At 41.6% G+C, this 23725-nt stretch overlaps 2 protein-coding genes across 2 annotated transcripts; both read left to right on the forward strand.

Moving 5' to 3' along the window:
• Nucleotides 1-1962: 1962 nt before the first annotated feature.
• LOC134934915 (zinc finger protein with KRAB and SCAN domains 1-like) lies at nucleotides 1963-7823 on the forward strand. The gene is made up of 2 exons (XM_063930249.1): nucleotides 1963-2032; nucleotides 5513-7823. The coding sequence occupies exon 2, from the start codon at nucleotides 5567-5569 to the stop codon at nucleotides 6299-6301; it is 735 nt and encodes a 244-aa protein (XP_063786319.1). The 5' UTR covers nucleotides 1963-2032; nucleotides 5513-5566; the 3' UTR covers nucleotides 6302-7823.
• A 4170-nt stretch (nucleotides 7824-11993) lies between these two features.
• On the forward strand, nucleotides 11994-21849 carry LOC134934410 (nodal homolog 2-A-like). Its single transcript, XM_063929854.1, has 5 exons — nucleotides 11994-12080; nucleotides 15304-15365; nucleotides 16123-16191; nucleotides 20454-21219; nucleotides 21628-21849. Exons 1-5 carry the CDS (start codon nucleotides 11994-11996, stop codon nucleotides 21778-21780), a joined length of 1137 nt encoding a protein of 378 aa, XP_063785924.1. The 3' UTR covers nucleotides 21781-21849.
• Nucleotides 21850-23725: the final 1876 nt, after the last annotated feature.

Consider the following 23725-nt stretch of genomic DNA (forward strand, 5'->3'; position numbering starts at 1 on the left):
CAGTATGTAATTGGCGTGTAGGAGGAAACCAGAGCATCCAGAGGAAACGTACAACATAAAAACTCCACACAGATAGGGCCCTTGAGATAATTACTTAAACTTGACCCTCCCCAGGAGGGACCTAATGCTCTGCTCTTGGACTTCTTTCTTAATGTATGATTGCCATCACCAGTACTGAAACACCTTTCTTATCCATTACCTGTTCAACACAGGTGCTGGCAATCATCAATTAAGAAAAAAGTCCAGAAGCAGAGCATTGTGTCCCTCCTGGAGAGGGTCATGTTGGGAGGTATTTAGTGCCATATAAAAGTAGCACTTTGTAAGTTGCCTATCAGTGGTTTATTGCGATGGTCATCGTCCACTGATGTTTGCAAGCCATCGTTGGTTGGCAGCTGATGTCAGATAATTTTGCCTTGATTTTATTTTTTAATGCTGGGATACCAAGCCTAGCTGAACCCCCCAATGAACCCGCAAAGCCCTGTCCCAGGTTCAGATTGGTGGCAGCCTATACCTAGTTTATTGTGCTACAATAGATTACTGCAATAGATAGTGGCTTTTGTTTACTATAAGATTCATGACAAATACACACATAAATATAGTGTTCACGCTAGGCTGTTTTAGCAAGGCGCCACATCCTGTCCGATTTTTAAAGGGCAAAATGCTAAAACAGCCTGCCGCCTCGGCTACCATGTGAATATATGCTATGCGCACGCCATCTACTCACATAATAGGTAGGAGCTGGGAGGATGCCCAGCACCTAAAACCCCATCAGTGATGCCGCGAGGTGGGGCACGCCCTATCAGTGATGTTGAGGGTGCTGGCATACCCCCATTAGTGACGTTGAGGGGGACGGCCCGTCCCCATTATACTCCTTTCAGACTGACAAAAATTTCCCAGGTTATTGCACATGAACGCGCATCAACCCGGGAATTTGCTCAGTGTGAAAGGGTCCTGAAAGAATATCCCGGGACGAGCATCCCGGCATTTCATCCCAGGTCTCGACCAGGGTTGAATCCGGGATCGTCCCGGGATGCGGTGCAGTGTGAATAGGTAAGCCGGGTCAAGGCGACCCGGCACCTGTTTTCTGCATAGGAGGAGGCAGTGCTTGGAGATGATTATCTCCAAGCACCGCCTCCGGTAGCGTCAGCGGTGATGTCGCCAACCCGGCAATATGCCGGGCCGGGCCGCAAGTCTGAAGGTGCTACCCAGCTATTGTCAGTCTGAAAGGGGTATTAGTGATGCCGACCGGGCCGCTCCCCCTTACCGGCCATCCCCGTCCCCTTTTAGTGTGCGCGCATACTGCCCCCGGCAAACCTATTCCTAGGCGGAACACTATGAATAATTACCCAACATTGGGGATTATACACAGTGAAATATATTTCACTATTATCTTTTATATTTATGACATCAAATACTTTTTTTTTTTATTTTAACAAATTTACTTTATATGTATAATCAATAATAATAAATATTTTTTAAGGTACGCATAAATATATGCTATATAGTGTATATGCACACTGTAATGTTCAATAGATGACCACAGTTTTTGCAGGAAACATGACACTCAGACTTGTATGTTGTTCTCTATGATGCAATACATTAACCTTTAATGTTCTTTTAAAACACTCCACCCTAGCCATCTGACATGAAGTATATATTTCATCTTTTTTAGTCATTATGATAGTTTTAAAGTATTCTGTGGTGGAAATCTATATTTTGTGCACAAATATCTCTATGACCAACAAGCATAAAGCCCTTCACTGCCCAACTGCACCTATATTTACGGTAATTTGCCTCATCTGCGTGTCAAGCCTCGATTGGGAGATGAGCGATGATTGGTTGGAGAATTCTGTTTTCCTTATGTTGGTACAAGGGCTTTTGGAAGTTGTAGTTATTTCTAGGTGCAGGGCTGCTGGACAAGCAGCTAGTGGACTACAAAGTCCAGCATGCCTTGCGGTGACTCAGGGTTGTGTTGTCCTAAATAGTGAGTACAGCCCTAAGGGACAGACACAAAGAGACAGCAGGTCTGCAGGTACGGTCTGTGTATGGAATGGACATGTACTAATCTCCTGCTGCATGGCATAAGGGAAGTGTGTTATAATTATCATTTGGTCTGTACATAAGGGAACAAGCATACATCCTAAACAGGAACATATGTAGGTGTGTATAGTGATTACACACTACAGACTGTGTGCATAACGTATCCTACTCCTGTCTTTTCTGTGTCATTCCTTGGCAGAGAGGTAGTGCTGCAGTGCCATATGCACCATCAATGATAAAACCACTTGCCATTGTCCATGGACCATCGATGGTTGCAAAATCTTCCCTTCTATGGCAGTCCAACAAGGCCTACCGTTTTTCAAAATATAGATGGCCTGCCGCATTAAGGGCCTGATACAGAGATATACGCAATGCTGATATTTACGGAGTTGCACAATTATTTGCTGACTGTGTGTACATGATTGTTGCACTGGGCTCGCTCCAAGGTTCCCTAGCGATGCCGTGCACAGTGAGGATTTCTTTGCAAAGTTATTGAAAGTCATGGACCATTTGGTGGGAGTTACAGGAAGTGGTGGCAAAAGTGCAGATGTGTCGCTACCATTTTCGAGGTGTACAACTGTGATCCTGTACGCCTGCACCTCGGTTGTCGCGGCAATTATGTGTTACTGTAGGGTGACTCAGGTTGTCGGTTATGGAAGGATCTGCGACCACTGCTGCATGTGTGTACGCTGTTGCTTGGATCTGCAAAGCACCAACAGGCGTCTCAGTACATATCCAGGTGGCTACAGCATTACAATATTTTTGCACATCCGCTGCCTAAAGGAACACAGCTGCGAATGCATTAGCGTCTCCGAATCAGGCCCTAAGGGCATACATCTCCGATGTTTCGTGAGGACAGTCACAGTACCCCCTAAGCCACAGCATGATTGACATGCTGCGGCCATTTGCGGGCGAGGAAGTTGCAGTGATGACCAGCATTACTGAAAATGGGGGCATGCCGGCACTGTTTGCTGGGCGTGCCGAGGCCAGAGGCTGTGTCCTTGGATGCAGTTTCTCTGGCCCTGGCTGCATGAAAACACCGACCATCCTCAGTAACCTGAGGGCCCCGCAGCAGCGAATCACTGAAGCCCCCCCTGAAGCATTAGCATATGTTATCACAGCCGCTGTGTACCTAGACGTAGCATCTGTGCTGCTGCGCCCATCTCTGATCAGGCCCTGAAATGAGACAATCCCTTTTTATATTTGACAAAAGATGGGGGAGAGCATGGGCTTACATCCACCCCATCTGTGGGAAATTGTATTGTGTACTGTTTCAGTTATTGTCTGGTGATTACCAGACACTACATTATTTGAAAGTGGAGACTCCCATGTTCCAAGACAGGGTGGGCCCATATGTGTGCAGGCCAGTATGGGGGAAGATAAAGTACAATATTGAAAACGTGTTTTGCGAGGCGCAGAATATTTCGAGTTTGACTTTTATCACTAGCCACACTGTTTTCTGTGGAAAGATCCAATTAGATCTCTCCACTTCCTCTGGCTTGCGGTGTGCATGTGTGACTTAAGCTTATGCGCGCTCAGTAACAATGGAGAGACAAAACATGGCAGCGTGAACATTCACCGCTGTCATCCGTGTGAAGGTTACGCTTTTAAGATTCGCTGGCTCCAGCACAAGGACCATGATCATAAATAGCCCCAAAACTAGGTCCCAGTTTGTTCCAAGCAGTGTCGATAGTGGATGTTAGTATTTGGGTCATATGTGTGAATGTTAATAAGTTAGAATTCCAGTTCATTCTATGACCACGACCACAACTAAACAGCTACCATTGTCATTCCAATTAACATTTCCACTGATCGTTGCATTCTGCAACTCCCAGTTCTCAGGTTCAACAGAAATACTTACATTTCTTGGCAGGTATTTGAGTAGGGGGGCGGATCTGTATCTCTACATGTGCCTATCTCTTCGAGATTGCTTGAAGTGCCCTAAAGCCGCAGCATGATTGACATGCAGCCATTTGGGAGTTGGAGAGGTGGGGGTTTCTCCCCCTGCATTTTGTAGGCATGTCAAGGCCAAGGTCTACATCTTCCGACACAGATTTCCTTGCCCCGGCAGAGGACCTCTCCTCCCAGATATGCCTGCAAGTCGTGCCCCTCGCCAGCAGCCCGCACCCCCACCGGAGGGACTGCGCCAGAGTGTCCGGACAGGTAAGTACCGCTGGTCCGGCGGATCGGGTTCCGGGACCAGCGGTACTTACCTGTCCGGACGCTCTGGCGCGGTCCCTCCGGTGGGGGTGCGGGCTGCTGGCGAGGGGCACGACTTGCAGGCATATCTGGGAGGAGAGGTCTCGGAGGCAGCAGCAAACGTTTGTGCAGCTTCCAGCTGCAGAGGTATGGGATGGGCGTCGCCGCCTTGGAAGGATCAGCTAATCTAAAACACTCAGTCACCTGCAAGGTTTGCAAAACCAATGGGAAACAGTCTGCAGGTATAAATCTGGGGATTTCTGGGTAAGAAATCGCCAGTGCAACATCTCTCACACAGTAGTGTGTGTGTGTGTGTGTGTGTGTGTGTGTGTGTGTGTGTGTGTGTGTGTGTGTGTGTGTGTGTGTGTGCGTGTGTGTGCGTCAATCTGCGCTCCACAGCCTTGAATCTACAGCATTCTGTTCCAGTTTCTCTGCAAGTTCCTGGAATTCCAGGCTTCTTCACTTCACTGACTGAATCCTCAGTTCTCAGCTCCAGCATAATCCTCTCAGAAGTCCTATGAAAAAGACTTTTATCCAGCCTGCCCGGTTTATCCTGTGGAAAGCTACCGACACCGAAACCCAAGCCACAACTCCGGATATTCAAGATCCAAGCCCCGTGACACCCATTCTGAGTAAAGACGCAGCAGCGTGATGCAAATAGTACCCACACCTGAATCAGCCCCTTTGTATAGTACTTTTACCTATTGAAAGTTGTTTTTGTTGTAAAAAATAGATCCAGTGGCAAAAGAGGCGTCTGATTAATGTGGCTTAGTTGATAAAGGACCTGATTGATTAAGGATTGCAAATGCAAAGTTGCATGCAGCTGCTTTGCATTTACAATCCTTTGCAATGCAAATGCAGGAGGAGGTGCATACCACCTCTTACCTGCATTTATGATGCAAACACATTTGTGATGAACATCGCGACCCTCAGCTTACTCAGCCTTGCCGTCGCAGTGCGGCTTGAGTGGCCAAGGAAACTGCGTCTTGCAATGTAGTCCCTGGCCTCGCCACTCCTGGAAATTAGGGTGACATACCCCTATTTTCCCCAACGCTGGCCGCCCCTGCCCCTCCCCACGAATGCTTCTACCTGTCAATCAGGCAGAGGCGTTCGCATATCTGCACCATGATCGCAGGACCCGTTCTGCACATGCACAGGACTAAAAAAGCGGGGATGTGCAAAGAGGATCGCAGATGTGATCCCTAATGAATCAGGCCTAAAGTGGATAAAATTACATTTTAGGTCGCTAACATCAATAATTTTTTCTCTTTAGGGCAACATTCCATTTTGAAAAGAGGTTGAACCATTAAGACATTTTGACCAGAACATGGTAGATAAGGATACTTCTTCACCTTTGAAGAGCAAGGAAAGCTGTGCAGATGTTACAGAAAACATTCAAGAGAGAGAATCATCTGAAGTAGTGTCACAAGAAGATCTTTCAGATGATGATGGAGACCAGGAAGCCAAAGATGAGGACACTGAAAACAAGTACTCAGAAAATAAAAAAGTCGACATAAGGGAAGATAAAGTGACGGGCGAGAAATTAGAAGATGAAGAACAATGTAAGAAAGATAACTTGTCTGGTGGCAAGAAGCAAGAATCTCATGCTAGGAAGAGCAGACGAGCACAGCAAAGGAAGAACCTTTTGGCCACGTGTCGAAAATCTATCAAAGATCAACCACAAGAGACCAATCCTACAACACAGGAAAAGCCACAGAAACTCTACTTGTGTCTAGAGTGTGGGAAGAGTTTTAACCACAGCTCAACACTAGCAAGGCATAAAAGAGACCACAGAGGAGAGAAACCGTACAGCTGTATAGAATGTGGAAAAAGTTACACACGAAGTTCCAACTTGGTGATACATCAGAGAACACACACCGGGGAGAAACCATATGAATGTACTGAATGCGGAAAAAGCTTCAATTGCTGCTCTGCTCTAGTGGCTCACTATAAATGCCACACTGGTGAACGCCCATATACATGCATTGAGTGTGGGAAGAGCTTTCGAGATCGATCTACATTAGTGGTCCACCAAAGGATCCACACAAATGAGAAACCTTGAATGCAGAAAGAGTTTTGCGCGAGGTGTACGCCTTGTAAAGCACAAGAAGACGCACACAGGTTTTCGTCTGTACACGTGTGAAGACTGTGGAGTCGGTTACACAAGTCATTCCAGTTTATGTAAACATCAGAGAGTCCACAAAGGGATTAAATGCTACATCTGTTCCAACTGCGGGAAATCCTTCACCCGAAAATCCTACCTTGCAAGACACCAAACAACACATAAAAGGGAGATGCCTTTCTCCTGCCCAGAATGTGGAAAGTGCTTCACTCAGGGCTCCAGCTTAGTTATACACCAGAGAACACACACAGGGGGCAAGCCCTATGCCTGTTTAGATTGTGACAAGACTTAAGGGGGCACGAGACCTCACACTCAAGGGAGAGACCGTATGTATGTGGAGCATGCGGAATGTACTACATGCAGAACACAGCTCTTATATCACATGAGAGGACTCACAAAGTGGAGGAACATTCTGAATGTGAGAAAGATTCTGTAGCCCCTTGTTTGTCACCAAAAAGCCCATATTGGCAAATCAGGTCACACAGAGAGCCGAAGATGCTTGTAGGTTGGTTACAGCTCAGAAACTGAATGTCCAAAGTTCTGCAAATCTACTTCTGTATTGGTCGTTTTCTCTCCCACTGGAATGTTATGAAATTCAGCTCTTAGATATGTGATGTTTACTAAAGTAACCAAATCTGCAAGTAGATATGTGGAGACTTCATAGAAGACATGTTGAAACCAATTTGTTGGTGGATTTGAGTCTTCTTTATAATGTACAACCATCAGGAATGTATTATATACCTTTAATTTACAGTACTATGTCTCCTTCCTTAAGATGGCCTATGTTGTATGCAAAATCATAAGTGTTTGGCTGTCATACTACATTCTCATTAACACAGAGAAACCACACACATTACTTACTAGTAGGCAGTTATGGTTTTCACAGCACTTAAATGAGATGAAAGTTGAAGCCTGTTGGCTCTGCACTAATATTTAATGATCGACCAGGCATGTATAATTTATTTGAGTAGATGCAATAGATCTTGCTAAATGGATTGTATTTATTATGCTTAATACAGATATGTTTTGCATTTTCAAACCAGTGCTAAGTAACATATCACTTGGTCTGTTTAGAGAGCATTTCTAGCATGTACTATTTTTATTACTTCTTGTTAACTCGATATTGACCCGAGACCAGTGAAAATGGTTCAAATAAATATTCTCAGAGGAATCTTCGACAAACGTAGGTACGCATGAGTTTCAATATTAGAAACCAGTCTGAGTGAATCACCCTCTGACAAAGTCCAAGTGACGAAACGTGTTAGGACGGGGCCTAGCACTCTATGATTACATATCGAGCTGTGTTGCACACGCTGTATGCCATATGTGTTGAACATGCTGGAGCACTGATACTGTGAAGCTTTTTATACTTACGGTGGTTCAGACCGCCACCGTTGGTACATTAGTCATGACATTTTTGTGATGCTTGAATAAATCAGTTTTAATGGATTCATGCACTATAGAGCACACCCTTCTTTCTATATAATTTCCAGATACTACCTGTTGTAGATACAGGTAGTATATACTGCATTTTTTTACTTAGGTGCCAAGCGCGATGCTGTTACTGTAACACCATGACTAATCCCAATGCACTAGATAGCAAGTTTACAGCACTGGCAATTGAATAGATCCAGGCACTCATACCATTCCTTCACTTCTATCACTTCTAATTGAATTCACCCCATAGTTATTCTATTAATCAAATGAGTTTATATTATTTATTCAAAAATGAAGTATTCCAAAGCAAAATGGAGGTTCGTCATCTACCATACTTAATATTGCAAAACATAAAAAGATGCCACAGCAACATGGCAATATTTTATGAGAAAAATTTGATGCAATAGTTATATAGTTCCAAAATAAAATCATGTTATTAGATTTTTTTTTTAAATGTTATAGGTAACAGCTGACAGAAGTATGCATAAATTGTACAATTTAAAATAGTGAGGAATAGTGTATAAAATATTGAATTGAGCACAAAATAGAGTTGAACAATCCTAAAAATATTGTTAATCAAACTAATTTATTTATTGAAAAAAAGAAAACACACCGCATATGGACAATACACATGGCAATAAAAAGATTGATACATTGCAAGTAAACAAACTATCCAGCAGTGTATCAATACATGGGGAAGGAATGTTGAACAAAATATGATACGGTTAAACATGACAGTGGCATCAGGTGACCAAAAGTGTTCAGGGAGCTATTGAAGCCTGACATAGAAATTGAACCACAACCCAGCCTAAAATGGTGGGATCCTCTTGCAACCACCTCCAGGTTATACCAAGTGTCATTCCTACCGCCTTTCCAACAAGGGGCCTAATTCAGACCTGATCGCAGCAGCAAAATTGTTCTCTAATGGGCAAAACCATGTGCACTGCAGGGGGGCAGATGTAACATGTGCAGAGAGATTTAGATTTAGTTGGGTTATTGTTTATGTGCATAGTAAATACTGGCTGTTGTATTTTTACGCTGCAATGTATATTTAAATTTGAACACACCCCACCCAATTCTAACTCTCTCTGCACGTTATATCTGCCCCCCAGCACTGCACATGGGGGGTAATTCTGAGTTGATCGCAGCAGGATTTTTGTTAGCAGTTGGGCAAAACCATGGCCCTCATTCCGAGTTGTTTGCTCGCTAGCTACTTTTAGCAGAAATGCAAACACAAAGCCGACGTCCTCTGGGAGTGTATCTTAGCATAGCAGAATTGCTAACGAAAGATTAGCAGTTCTGCTATTAAGTATTTCCTTGCAGTTTCTGAGTAGCTCCAGACCTACTCCTAGATTGCGATCACCTCAGTCCGTTAAGTTCCTGGTTTGACGTCACAAACACGCCCAGCGTCCGGCCAGCCACTCCTCCGTTTCTCCAGCCACTCCTGCGTTTTTACCTGGCACGCCTGCGTTTTTTAGCACACTCCCTGAAAACGGCCAGTTTCCGCCCAGAAACACCCACTTCCTGTCAATCACACTACGATCAGCAGAGCGATTGAAAAGCTTTGTTCACCCGTGAGTAAAATAGCATAGTTTTGTGTAAAATTGCTTGGCGCGTGCGCCCTGCTGTGCATACGCATGCGCAGAATTGCCGGATTTTAGCCTATAAGCAATTCTGCTAAAAATAGCAGCGAGCGAACAACTCGGAATGAGGGCCCATGTGCACTGCAGGGGAGGCAGATATAACATGTGCAGAGAGAGTTAGATTTGGGTGGGTTATTTTGTTTCTGTGCAGGGTAAATACTGGCTGCCTTATTTTACACTGCAATTTAGATTGCAGATTGAACACACCCCACCCAAATCTAACTCTCTCTGCACATGTTATATCTTCCTCCCCTGCAGTGCACATGGTATTGCCCAACTGCTAACAAAGATCCTGCTGCGATCAACTCAGAATTACCCTCATGGTTTTGCCCATTAGAGAACAATTATGCTGCTGCGATAAGGTCTGAATTAGGCCAATTGTTTCTAGTGGTTGATAGCAGGGTAACTAAAGGGGTGTTCACACGGAATGATGTATACTTCATTTCTAAGCAATCCTTTTGGTTTAGAAGAGGTGGTCAAAGGTGTATAGTAATCCAACAGAGCCTAGAGAATGCAAAGCGTGAAGGCTATACTCAAGCCATTATTACTGTAACCATGGACAGCAGTCCAAAAGGCCCAGACCACTGGACACAGCCATATACAATGAACAAAGTCTGCATTTATAGTGGAACATTTGAAACAAAGGGAGTTGTCTGAGGCACCCGTGAGGAACCTAAGTTTAGGGGTAAGGTAGGCTCTATGGAGTAGTTTATAATGCCTTTCTGCATACTAGGAAGAAACCAATTTACTTATGGAACACAATACACTGCAAAACTATAGTTTTCAAATTGACTCCTAAAGAAGTGTCACTCCATTTGGCCAATCCCCTTCTTACTTTAGAAAGATCTAACCTTCATCGAGTATTAGAAGAAATCGGTGACATGGTTGAGGGTCTAAGGGTCGCAGTCTCACTATACTATCAAACCTAGCTAAGTCAGTGGATGTCAAACGGGATAGCAATTGGGTGATATTGCTACAAATTTGAAAATAGGCAAAGGGGCAAATCCAGAGAAGGGTAGTTCTTGAGTTGTGACAAGGTGAGAATGGGTGTGGTATAATAGATAGACAGTGTCTAGTTATACAGTCAATAGACACCACATGTTAGATGGTAAAAAGGTCGACGGGGTCAAAAGGTAGACATGAAAAAAAGTAGACAGAACAAAAGGTAGACAGGGTCAAAAGATCGACATGGTGTTTGTGTGGATAGTTTTGTCACCTGGAGCCCCCGATTGTAGAAAGGTATCTGCTCACCACACTTCGGGCTCGATAGCTCGCTGTACTCGACACAAGGTTTATAGCCAACTCTATGCCGACATGGATAAAGAAGGTATGAAAAAGTCCAAAAACGTTAAAAAAAAACAAAAAACCTGTGTCTACCATTTTTATATCGATCATTTTCATGTCGACCTTTTGACCCTGTCAACTTAATGTCTGTCTAACATATGGTGCCTATCTATTGACTGTCTAACTAGACACTATCTATCATACGGATAACGTGAGAACCGAGCAGCATTTAAAATCTAAGAAGTAATATACGCATTTAAGTCCCTGGAGGTGCCAAGTTCTAACCACAGCATTAATTTACCTTTCTGAAGGGTTGGGTATGGGATACCAGCAGTCAGGATGCCAGCGGATTCTGGCACCGGTATTCTGACCACCGAGACCCTGTACAGTGGCATTCTGAAAGTCTGGGTTTGAAATCATGGGCATGAACAGAGAGTTCAATGAAGTATGCAAAGGCGTTTTCTAAGTATACACCAAGCCTAACAAGGGGTAAAGAAAAGGGGATTAGTAAGTAGCTCAGAGAAAGACTGACAGCAGAATTTAATAAACTCACAAGGCCCGAGCGTAGACTAAAAGCCTGGTCTAAGGCCACATATACAAAATGATCACCTCCACCAATCCAGTGCATACGATAATTTGGCTGCCGGAGCATAATACTGTACACATAGGATATTCTCCCAACCTAGTAGCAGGGGTTGTTGTAATTTAAATAGACCAATACGAGGGTGCTTAGAAGCCTATATACATTCTGTCAGTGACATGTTGATGGTATGAATGTCCCATTTTGTAAGTACAAAGGGAAACATATGAAGTGGATAGAGGAGGTGAGTAAAAGAGACCATTTTATACAAATGACATCGTCACAAGTATGTATGTTTCCCTCTGACAAAATACTCCAACATTTGGTTTATAAAGAAAGGGAAATTAAGAGAGTACAAATCTATGGGAGATGGTGAAAAACGTAGACCTAAATAATTTAAATGACCTTTGGCCCAGCGGAAAGGAAATTAATCTTCCCACCCAGTTATAGCATCTACATGTAAGGCCAACGGTAATGAGAGATAACCTGCAAAAGGGTGGCACTTGATATACCGGCTGTCGGGATCCCGGTGCTCACCACACTGGCGCCGGAATCCCGACCGCTGGTATACCGACAAGTATTTTCCCTCTTGGGGTGTCCACGAAAGGGGTTCTTTTGCGCTCGCCCTGCTGCTGCCATTCCGGCGGTCGGGATATCATAGGCCACTACAGCAATCCCCTTCCACGAAATGTCCCCAACAAATGTGCAGATCAACGGATCTAAGGCAGTGTTAAAAAGCAAAGGAAAGTACCCTACACAAGAAGTTGAGCTTAAAGTACGTATTCTTAATATATGTATAAATTCCAGACTGAATTGTTGAAAATGAAGAATCTTTGATATGTGGGATTGGGAAACGCAGTCAAAGGCCTTATCCGCATCACAACTGACAATAATAGCCTCATGGCTAGTCAAACATACGCACATTGGCCCTCATTCCAAGTTGATCGCTCCCTGACGTTTTTCACAGCGCAGTGATCAGGTTACTGCTGCGCATGCGTATGCACCGCAATGCGCACGCGTGTCGTACGGGTACAAACAGCATCATTGCTGTGCAATGCTTCTAGCGACGAATCCATTCGCACAACCGATCGCAAGGAGATTGACAGCAGGTTTATGGGTGTCAACTGACCGTTTTCTGGGAGTGGTAGGGAAAATGCAGGCGTGTCCAGGCGTTTGCAGGGCGGGTGTCTGACGTCAATTCCGGGACCGGACAGGCTGAAGTGATCACAAGAGCTGAGTAAGTCCAGAGCTACTCAGAAATTGCAAAAAACTTTTTCGTCCCGCTCGGCTGCACAGGCGTTTGCACACTTGCAAAGCGAAAATACACTCCCCTATAGGCGGCGACTATCTGATCGCTGCTCTGCAAAAAATAGCTAGCGAGCGATCAACTCGCAATGAGGGCCATTGGGCCTAATTCAGAGTTGATCGCAGCAGCAAATTTGTTAGCAGTTGGGCAAAACCATGTGCACTGCAGGGGTGTGTGTGGGGGGGTGGGGGGGGTGGGTGGATATAACATGTGCCGAGAGAGTTAGATTTGGGTGCCGTGTGTTAAAACTGAAATCTAAATTGCAATGTAAAAATAAAGCAGGCAGTATTTATCTTGCACAGAAACAAAATAACCCACCCAAATCTAACTCTCTCTGCAAATGGTATATCTTCCACACCTGCAGTGCACATGGTTTTGCCCAACTGCAAATTTGCTGCTGCGATCAATTCTGAATTACCCCCATTGTACACTGAAGTTTGGCCCTTAACAAACAGATGGCAAAATGCATTACAGATGTTGGGCAATCATACGGGTGTACAGTTTCAAATGTTGGTTTAATAAAGAGATGGGCCTATAAGATTGTACCAGGGATGGATCCTTCCATGGCTTTGGAAAAACACAATTCTAGCCTCATTAAAACCAGTAGGTGGAAATGGCCTTCTAATAATGAATTAAACAAGGCCAACAGATGAGGCATTAACTGTATATAGATTTTAAGATTGCAGGCAGGGCCTTCCAATCTCTATCTCTGTTATTACCCAGTTTTGTTTCATTACTGTTGTTCCAATTGTAAAGCGCAACAGAATATCAGAATCAGCTTTATTGGCCAGGTATACTTGCGTATACCAGGAATTTGTCTTCGGTTTGCTATACAACAGCCAAGTAGGTAACAGATAAGCAGGTGGGGGGGTGCGGCTAGTAAAGTCACACATATAGGTATACCGTAGGGACACAAGGGAGTTACATGTATGTCTAGTAAGTCAATGTTCAGGAGTTCAGCAGGTGGACCGCTTGGTGAAAGAAACTTTTGAGGCTTCTGGTGGACCCAGTAGGGACAGCCCTGTAATGCTTGCCTGAAGGAAGCAAGTTAAACATGCTGTGGCTGGGGTGTACCTGGTCCTTTACTCTCTTCGTTGCCTGCTTTTTAGCTCTGGACAGGTACAGGCCCTGGACTGAGGGAAGGTCGGCCCCAATGATCTTCTCTGTGGTTCTGACCACCTTTTGAAGTCTGCATCTGTTCCTCGCGCTGGCAGAGCCGTACCATACCAGTATCGAGGAGCACAGTACAGACTCCACAATCGCGGAGTAGAAGAGGAGCAGAAGCTTCTGTGGGATGTTGAACTTCCTTAGTTGCCTGAGGAAGAACAACCTCTGCTGCGCTTTCCCGACAGTGGCGTCAGTGTTGGACCCCCATTTAAGGTCCAGGGAGATTGTGGGCCCTAGGAACTTGAAGGAGTCCACTAGCGATACCACACTGTCAGCAATCGTTAGTGGAGGTGCACTAGCTGACTTCTTCCTAAAGTCCACTATTATCTGAACAGTTTTGAGGTGGTTGAGCTCAAGGTTGTTGTGGTTGCACCACTGGGCCAACCAGTCTACTTCCTGTCTATAGGCTGATTCATTCCCATCCTTGATGAGGCTGATGACGGTGGTGTCGTTGGCGAATTTGATGATCTTTACTGATTGCGCCTCTGAGGTGCAGTCATTTGTGTACAGGGAGAAGAGCTGGGGTGAGAGGACACAGCCCTGAGGAGCCCCTGTACTAATGAACCGCGCTTGAGAGGTGAATTCCCCCACTTTCACCACCTGTGTCAGTAAGTCTACTATCCAGGAACAGGTAGCTTCTGGGACCCCTACGCGAAGTTATTTGGGGTGGAGGATGCTGGGGACGATTGTATTGAAGGCTGAGATGACTATAAGATGCTACACTATAAGAAACTGTTAATAAATTAGGTAGGGGCCAAAAGTTGACAATATTTGGCTACAAAGCTGTCAGGGTCAGGGGATTTCCCTCTCTTTAGTAATTTAATTAAGGTGAAGAGTTCCAGTTCTATAACCGGTTTCTTTCATCTTCATTCAAAACCTTTACACCGGCTTCCCGAAGAAATTGCTTACCTAAAGCCAGGTCATCAGGTGGGAGCATTTTTTTGCTAATAGTCTAGACGAGTCAGTGAGAACATGTGAAGGATCAGTTTTAATTGTAAGATAAGGGAAAGGGTGGTATAGGACCTAACTAGATTTTCCAACAGCTTACCTGATTTATTGCCACAATAAAAAAACTATTACATTGATATTATAAGAAAATTGAGGTTGCTTAGTGTACATTGAATCATACAATTGCTTCAAAGTTTTTATACTTGTGTCAATTGTCAGAGGAGTCTCTTAGCAAAAGTACATCATAAGCTTTTGTTAAATCACGGCTGTGATCCTCCAACTGGGAGGATAATATTTTATGATTCCCGCACACATACTCCATGACCTGACCACTCACCACCAGTTTTGAAGCAGTCCAATACAAGTTTATATTCTCCACACGTAGTACATTATCATTTATGTAATTAAAAAAGGCTCTCTCCAAGTGAGTATGGAAGTCAGTAGACTTTCTGAGTAGGCCAGAAACCTCCAGTTATAAGAAGTAAAGGTCAGAGAGTGCAAGGCTAAGGTAAATTAGATCGGACTATGGTCAGAAAGAGTTATGGGCTCAATACTTGACTTCACTACTCATTGTAAGAGAGTATTGGAGACTAACAAAAATCAAGGTGCAAAGAGGAGTGATGAAGATGACAATAAAATGTAAATTCACGAGATATGGGGTGTTGGCACCTCCAGGAATCACATAGGCACATGGAATCAATTAACAAAGATAAAGAAGGTGTATGTGCTCCCATCAGAGCCCACAGTGCAATTAAAATCATTGCCTAATATAAACTCTCTTTAAGCCCAATCCGGTAATTGAACATATAGGTCAGAAAAAAATCTGCATTAGTGCCAGTAGGAGCCATAAATACCAGCCAAAGAATATAGAGAAGCAACTTTACAAAAAGGTAGTGGCCTTCTTGATCCAACAGGGTATCCCTACTTTGATAAGCAGTGTTTATGCAATAACATCAGTACCCCCTTGCATTTAGCTGTGTAAGAAGCTGCCCTAAATTCACCTATCCAAGTATTATGGACAATGGGCCTAATTCAGATCTGATCGCAGCAGCAAATTTGTTAGCTAATGGGCAAAACAATGTGCACTGCAGAGAGTTAGATTTGGATGGGGTGTGTTCAACCTGAAATCTAAATTGCAGTGTAAAAATAAAACAGGCAGTATTTACCCTGCAAGGGAAAAAAAATAACTCACCCAATCTAACTCTCTGCACATGTTATATCTGCCCCCCCCCCCTGCAGTGCACATGGTTTTGCCCATTAGCTAACAAATTTGCTACTGCAATCAGATCTGAATTAGGCACAATATTGGGTTGAGAAGTTTTCCAGTGGGTCTCCTATATGCTGTGTCAGGTTGTAGACATTTAAGTGAAGAAAGCACTTTTTTTGCTCTTAATAGGAATGTTCAACCCATCCACATTCCAGATAACAAACTTAAGAACATCTTTCACCTTGGTGGAACTATTAGGTAACGCAGTCATATCAACCTATACCAGCCCTAGGTCAGACAATCCGAGTAGAAGCTGGTAGCACTAAATCCCTACCCGTCCCAGCAAGCGGGCATTTGGGGATCAGTAATACGCCACGTCAATATATCAGCATGTGCAAATAACAAAGCAGCAGCAAGCGGGTTGTGAGAAAATAAAAAAACAACATTCAAAGACATTTTAGATTTTTGCAGAGAGCAGTCCAGTGGACAACCACATGTTCGATAATAATAGCATCTGACAAGAAAGAGCAATAGAGAAGAGAAGCAGGAAGAACGAATGACAAACCCAGTATGGGTAGGAGAGACACAAGGACCAAAATGAGAAGGAAGCATAAGTGGTGGAAGTATAGAGCACATAGATATAAACGATTGTGAAAAACCCTGAAATGTACATGGTATAAATCAAATGACATGTATAACCAGCACTGATACGGCTTAGGCAAAAAATCTATGTCATCGTCACATCTTATAAAGAACAGTGGACCTCATTCCGAGTTGTTCGCTCGCTAGCTGCTTTTAGCAGCCGTGCAAACGCTAAGCCGCCGCGCTCTGGGAGTGTATCTTAGCTTAGCAGAAGTGCGAACGAAAGGATCGCACAGCGGCTACAAAATAATTTTGTGCTGCTTCAGAGTAGTTTTATACCTACTCCTAGCTTGCGATCACTGCAGACTATTTAGTTCCTGTTTTGACGTCACAAACACGCCCTGCGTTCGGCCAGCCATGCCTACGTTTCTCCAGCCACGCCTGCGTTTTTATCTGGCACGCCTGCGTTTTTCCGCTCACTCCCTGAAAACGGTCAGTTGACACCCAGAAACACCCACTTCCTGTCAATCACTCTGCGGTCAGCAGTGCGACTGAAAAGCTTCACTAGACCCTGTGTGAAACTACATCGTTCGTTGTAAGAGTACGACGCGCATGCGCATTGCGTTGCATACGCATGCGCAGATCGGTGCCCTGTGAACGAAAGCAGCTAGCGATCAACTCGGAATGAGGGCCTGTATTCAAAACAAAACTATAGGCAGTATCTTTAATCATGTAGGAGACATGATACATAGGACAGCCTCTGTTGGTCAGTCCACGTCAAATATGTCAACTTTTAAACACAATATTGCATGGAAATTAGCAAAAGTAGTTCTTTCAAATACCTCAAAATAACACTTTTTATAGCATTGTTTTACAAATCACTACTAAATAAAAAAAAGGTAAATAAGCTATTGCAAAATGAAAATTATAATGAGCTATTTAGATCTAAGGACTATTTCTCTCTTAAAATAGATAATTTTACCCTGTGGAAACATTACAAAAAAATAATAATTATAAAACATGGTATTATTTTTACACTATCCAAAGGCTATATTTTAATCTACTGGGAAAAAAAGATTTAAATGCTTTCAACGCATTTCTCCATTACAGAACATTTAGCCATGCAATGTTTGATACGTAGAGGTGTAGGTATCACTTGCAAAAGGTTAAAGGAAAGTAGACCTATTTGCATATTTTTGTAATTAAACATCAAAAAGTTGAATGTTTACAATAAAGAAATAAGCTTAATGAAAATACTAGGTGTCGGTATCTAAATACAAATTAGCATTTCATATGGCAATATCAAATAAAGTGAAACTAGATCAGTCTAAAGTGATACCAGATCAAAGTGCACATAGGTAATAGAATTGTGGTAATAGAATAGAATTGTGTTAATAGAATATAAAACTTTTTAGGATTATTCGTTATCCAGAAATGACATTTTATAACCTCAGCATAATAATATATATAAAGAAAATGTAAAATTTTCTAAATCTTTTTTCTAATCTCTATACATTACTCATAACAGATCTTTAAGAAACAGGACCAATAGAGTATGTGATTAAAGTTGACAAAATTAGAAAAATATTGTACTTTAAAACCATAGATGAAAGTTCTTCCAATATATATTGCCAATAAGCCCACTTAAACAGAAACTATTAAATGGAATAGTTCTCAAACTATTTTTATTGTCAAGGCAATATACTGTATACAGCATAGTAGCCTGGATACAGCATTGAAGCAGAGATAACAAAAGAACACTATCCATCTTGTAAACTCCTCCAGTACAGGTTGAGTCTCCAATATCCAAATATTCCGAAATACAGAATATTCTGATATACGGAATTTTTGGAGTGAGACTGAGATAGTGAAACCTTTGTTTTCTGATTGTTCAATATACACAAACTTTGTTTAATACACAAAATTATTAAAAGATATTGTATTAAATGACCTTCAGGCTGTGTGTATAAGGTATATATGAACCATAAATGAATTGTGTGTATGTACACAAACTTTGTTTAATGCACAATGTTATTAAAAATATTGGCTAAAATTAGCTTCAGGCTGTGTGTATAAGGTGTACATGAAACATAAATGTGTTCTGTGCTTAAACAGGTTGGGTATGCATGATTGGCGGTCAGGAGACCGCCCGGTCAGCATACCCCCGCCAGGATCCCGACAGCGAAATGCCGGAGGGGGGTTAGTGCAACAAGACCCTTGTTGGCTTGGTGGCAACCTATGGTCTGTGTAACCATTCTATTCCCACTATATAGGTGTTGTGGACACCCACGAGTGGGAATAGTCTCTGCTAGTCAGCATGCCGAGTGTTGGGATTCTCAAGGGGTGGGATATAGGGGGAGGGGTTGTGAGACCGCCGGTCACATAACTACATCCCGCTTAGACTATGCAAGTATGCAATTATTCCAAAATATGGAAAAATCCGATATCCAATATACTTCTGCTCCCAATCATTTTGGATATGGGACACTCAACATGTACTGTTATTTGTATTAAGTATGTGACAATATTGAAATACTTTTAAATAAATGATCCATTTTTCCCAGTTTAAGCTATGTCACGGAATGATCTCACATTTCTTTGGACATAGAAGTGCTAGTAATTTTACATTTTGAAATATGGACAACTTTATTGTCCAAGCGCCTTGAGTCCTATTGGAGAAAGAGCGCTATATAAATAAAATTATTATTATTATTATTATTAAAGTTAGCACTTTTTTAAAGTAACTTTACAATACAGGACTGATTAAATGAATGTGAACCTTAAATAAGAATACAAAACATTTAGTATCTCATGTAAAAATTATTAAACATATGTAGTAAGTGTAATCTAATTGGTCACATTAAAAATAATAATAATAAAAATAATTCCAATATATATAGAGCTATGAAAATGTAAAAAGTTACAAATGACATATCAATAAAATATTCCAAATTAAATCGAAATGTAGAAATTAAATATAAACATTGATTGATAATCTATGAGTATAGTTTTAACCATAAAACAGATTTAAACTATCCTAAAAATATTCTTAAATACATTTTGTAATAAAAAAGATAAAAGAAGACCAATCTATGGAAATAGAGGAGTTTCATGCATGAGGCTAAATTTTACTATATACTATATATTGGTACAGCTAACGTGCAATAGGAAAAATGCTTAGTGGATGGCCTTGATGTATTGTACTACTGGTCTCATTATAATTAATCATAACGATGATTGATCTTCATTGCTTTGATCCCTTTTTTACCTCATTTCAAAGCTCGAATAGTTGTATGTGTGAAGATTAACAGTAGCTCAGTCCTCACCATTATATAAAGCCTGGGATTCCTTAAAACTTCATTTTAGTCTTGGAAAGCATCTGAGCAGTCAGCATCTCCTGAACTGCAGCTGGTCAAGACACAGTGCAGAAGATGTCTTTAGAGAAAGTCTTAAAGATCATCTTATGTTTTACATCCATCTGCTTTGTACTGGGGAGGCCATCAAGTCTATTGGAGGAAAAGGCCTTCAGATTTCCTCCATCAAGATCTAATAACCATCCACATGGATTGAAGATCCCTCCATACATGGTGCATCTTTACCAAATGGTCTCAGGGAAAAACAAAGATTTTCAAAGACCAGAGGATCAAATACTGGGAGAATCAGACACTGTCCAGAGCTTTTCTGCAAAAAGTGAGTACAGTAAAGTGAGACAGTTTTATAGTGATACATCTGGTAGCTTATTAGTTTTCATTATTGTATGTTTGCATTACACACAACTGGCTCTTGTGTGTAATTTTGGCAAAAAAAACCTTATCAAGACTTTTTTATTTATAACATTTAAACAAATTAATCTGAGGTACATTTATATTCTATTTAATTGTGATGATTGACATTGTGTGTTGATTTCTTTAAAAAAATATATGCATTCTTACTGATAGTAAATTTCTCTCATTTTCAGATTACATTGTAAAGAATAATCACTGGTCATTGACATTTGACCTGTCTCCAATCTTGAGGACAGAGGAACTACGTTTGGTTCAACTCAGAGTTCATTTCCCAACATTTAAGAAATCCAGCAATGTTACATTGGCGATATACTGCACCATGAATGGTCAAGGTAAACTCCTCTTGGGGTCAATCATGACAAATATGCCAGTTAAACAACCGTCTTTTTGGAAAACCTTCAATATCACCAAAATGATGGAGCAGTATCTTCATCTTCAATCGGAAAATACATTGGCCAACCGGGCAGATAGAGATACACGATCAATAGATATGCCTGAAAGAGAAGATGCTTCATCTCACTCAGAATACACCAGAAATATGAATCATGTTCCTTTACATAAGATCGCTACAGACCAAGCCATCATTGTGTTTTTTACTAAGGACACGTCACTCTCCCGAACCATGTCTCCCGGTCTCATAAAAAAATTGTCAGTAAGTTCTAAGAGAATGGCTGAATTTCATAGAAAGAAAAAGACCAGACATAATAAACAACAAACCACTCCACTTATCACCAATTCTACACTAGCAGAAGAGCAAAAGCCTTTGTGTAGGAAAGTGGATATGTTGGTGGACTTCAAAGAGATTGGATGGGATAATTGGGTTGTTTACCCAAAAAAGTACAATGCATACCAATGTGTGGGTACCTGCCATACGCCACTGAAAGAAAAATCAAAGACAACAAACTATGATTACATAAAGGTAAGAATCATCTTATATACACATAGTTGTCATTAACAACCCCTTACCATTAAATGTGTGGATATATTGTAGAATGGAAATAACTACAAAATTTCCTTTGGTGGAATGTTAGAAATATTCTAGAGAGTTGCTCATGGCATGCTGCCATATTGCTGTAAACTGATGTCCCATCAATCACTTAAATGGTTTTCTTATCACAAATGTTACTTTAGCTATACATAGAATATGTGTAGTTTAATAAACCTTGACAGTAATATTATAAAACGCTGTCCAGATATTTTGTGAGCTACAAATCTTCCAGATGTACCAAGCGGAATAAAACCTCTAGATTGAACGTTACAATGTCACTAAAAATTCGACAGTGTAAGTGATGAGTTATTCTAATGGTTTGCGTTTATGTTTTTGCAGAGCTTTGTGAAGTTACAGGATTCGGAGCAAGTGGAATGTTCTGCATGTGCCCCTCTGAAGATGCGGCCATTGTCCATGCTCTTTTATGAAAATAAAGACCTTATTCTAAGACATCATGAGTACATGATAGTAGAAGACTGTGGTTTTAATTGAAAAACAGTACATTGAATGGAGAATTCTGATTTCTGGTTTATGTTCTCTGTTTTGAGGAATAGTGATGTAGATAGGATTACATTTTTATTTATTAAAAGTAGAATGTATAAAATGAAATATTACTAAGTTCAAATGTAATGTATAAATGTTCGTGAAATTTAAATATAATAAACAAAATAATGATAACACCGTTATTTTATTCATTAAATCTTAGCTATTGGTCCTACAGAGTTAAAAATAATGTTTTTTTATTTTCATTCTTCAAACAACATTTGAAAAAACAAACTTAGATCCCACTAATTTTCAATACTGTCTTATAACCATTAGGCTGTGTACACACAGCGCAATGCGCCGTACAGCCCGACATTGACTATTTGACAGGGTTGGAGCCTTGGCCCCACCGATATAGTCAATGTTGGGGTGCCTGCATAGTCTATTTTTCCTTGCGATGCTGATCCCGTGGGACTGCGCATCAGCATCACAAAGACTATACACGCGGTACGATATGTACTATATTTTCTCACGAGTTTGACTATATAGCACTGTGTGTACACAGCCTTAGTGTGTGGTATTGCTGACCGGCGGTCAGGAGACCACCGGTTAGCATACCGACACCGGGATCCCGGTGGGGAGGGGCGAGTACAGCAAGCCCCTTGCGGGCTCGGTGGCGACCCCACTCTATGGGTGTCGTGGACACGCACAAGTGGAAATAGTCCCTGTTGGTCGGCATGCCGACCGTCGGGATAGTGAGGGGGCGGGATGTTGGTGGAGGTCATGTGACCGTCGGTCTCCTGACCGCTGGTCACATGAATACCACCCCCTAAGACATAGTCAAACATTGCACGTTGCTCGGTCATATCTCTCATAGCTGTGTACTTATTTTGCTGTAGTAAGAAGAAATAAAATTTTCTATATGATGCATTTTGTAGCTCTTAAATAACTTTAATACATCTAGGGGGTATCCAATCAGCTGCTGTAATTTACCGGCGCTAATTGGTTCACCGGGGGCTCTACTATCAGCCCCAATAGCCTGCACTTATAGGGGATTTGTTTTGCCTGCCCCTACTCAACGATAATTGACTATTTTTGCAGCGAAAAGTGCCCCAAAAATACGTAGGTCTGCGGCTTTTTGAGTATCCTATGAATTTTCGCAAGAAAAATGGGACAATGTAATTGGATACTGGTGAAAAAACATCAGTGATAAAATAAAAAAATCCAAAAAACACCCATTTTTTTGCAGCTATGGCTAATTGGATACCCCCCCTGTGCCCAATTTACTTGTGTAATTTATCAACAATACAAGATGTACTCTACAATAATAATTGCCTTAAAGTAAATGTACTGTATTCATTACAGTGTCAGTGATTAGCAACACAAATATCGCAGACCTTGGTGTGGATCCAATCCTGTAATTCTAAATTAGTTATTGTACATTTTCTTATGTATGAATGTAGACAAAAAAAAAAAAACCTCACAGCAAGACTAGTTGGGCCCACATATCACATTTTTTATTTATAGTTTAGAAACTGTGTGTTTTGATTCTTATTTCTTATTTGCTTGTATAGTATTGCCTAATGTCAAATACATATCCATATGTCAGCAAAGGTCATTTTAGATTGACATAGAAATGAAATGTTTGTTACAAATAAACAAAAACTTTTTAGCTATGACCCTGACTGAGTCAGACACAAAGTAGCTATAAGTGCAGGAAGCTAGATTTCTAACATTATGCCAATGCAGGTTTCAAGTGGGGTAGCCGCAACGCCCAACGCTTTTGCTTTTATAAACGTTAATGTCATCATTACACCTAAGTTAACAAAACATTTTATTGCTCTTGCCATTTTATTGCCCACATCATAAGTGTGTTTTTTTTGCTATGTGCATGGATGCAGTTGTTGGTTTTTTTTCAATAAAGTACTTTCTGAATGTATCTGAGTGTTCCTTT

Source organism: Pseudophryne corroboree, chromosome 6, assembly GCF_028390025.1.
Source record: "Pseudophryne corroboree isolate aPseCor3 chromosome 6, aPseCor3.hap2, whole genome shotgun sequence".
NCBI classification, from domain to species: domain Eukaryota; kingdom Metazoa; phylum Chordata; class Amphibia; order Anura; family Myobatrachidae; genus Pseudophryne; species Pseudophryne corroboree.

Excerpts from the sequence above, each read along its gene's own strand:
- LOC134934410 (XM_063929854.1), top strand. The coding sequence starts at position 11,994 with ATGTCCCCAACAAATGTGCAGATCAACGGATCTAAGGCAGTGTTAAAA. Across the intron at positions 12,081-15,303 it reads CACAAGAAGTTGAGCTTAAA|AGAGTATTGGAGACTAACAA; the intron begins GTACGTATTCTT and ends ACTCATTGTAAG. Across the intron at positions 16,192-20,453 it reads CACCTTGGTGGAACTATTAG|TAAATTTCTCTCATTTTCAG; the intron begins GTAACGCAGTCA and ends TCTTACTGATAG.
- LOC134934915 (XM_063930249.1), top strand. The coding sequence starts at position 5,567 with ATGGTAGATAAGGATACTTCTTCACCTTTGAAGAGCAAGGAAAGCTGT.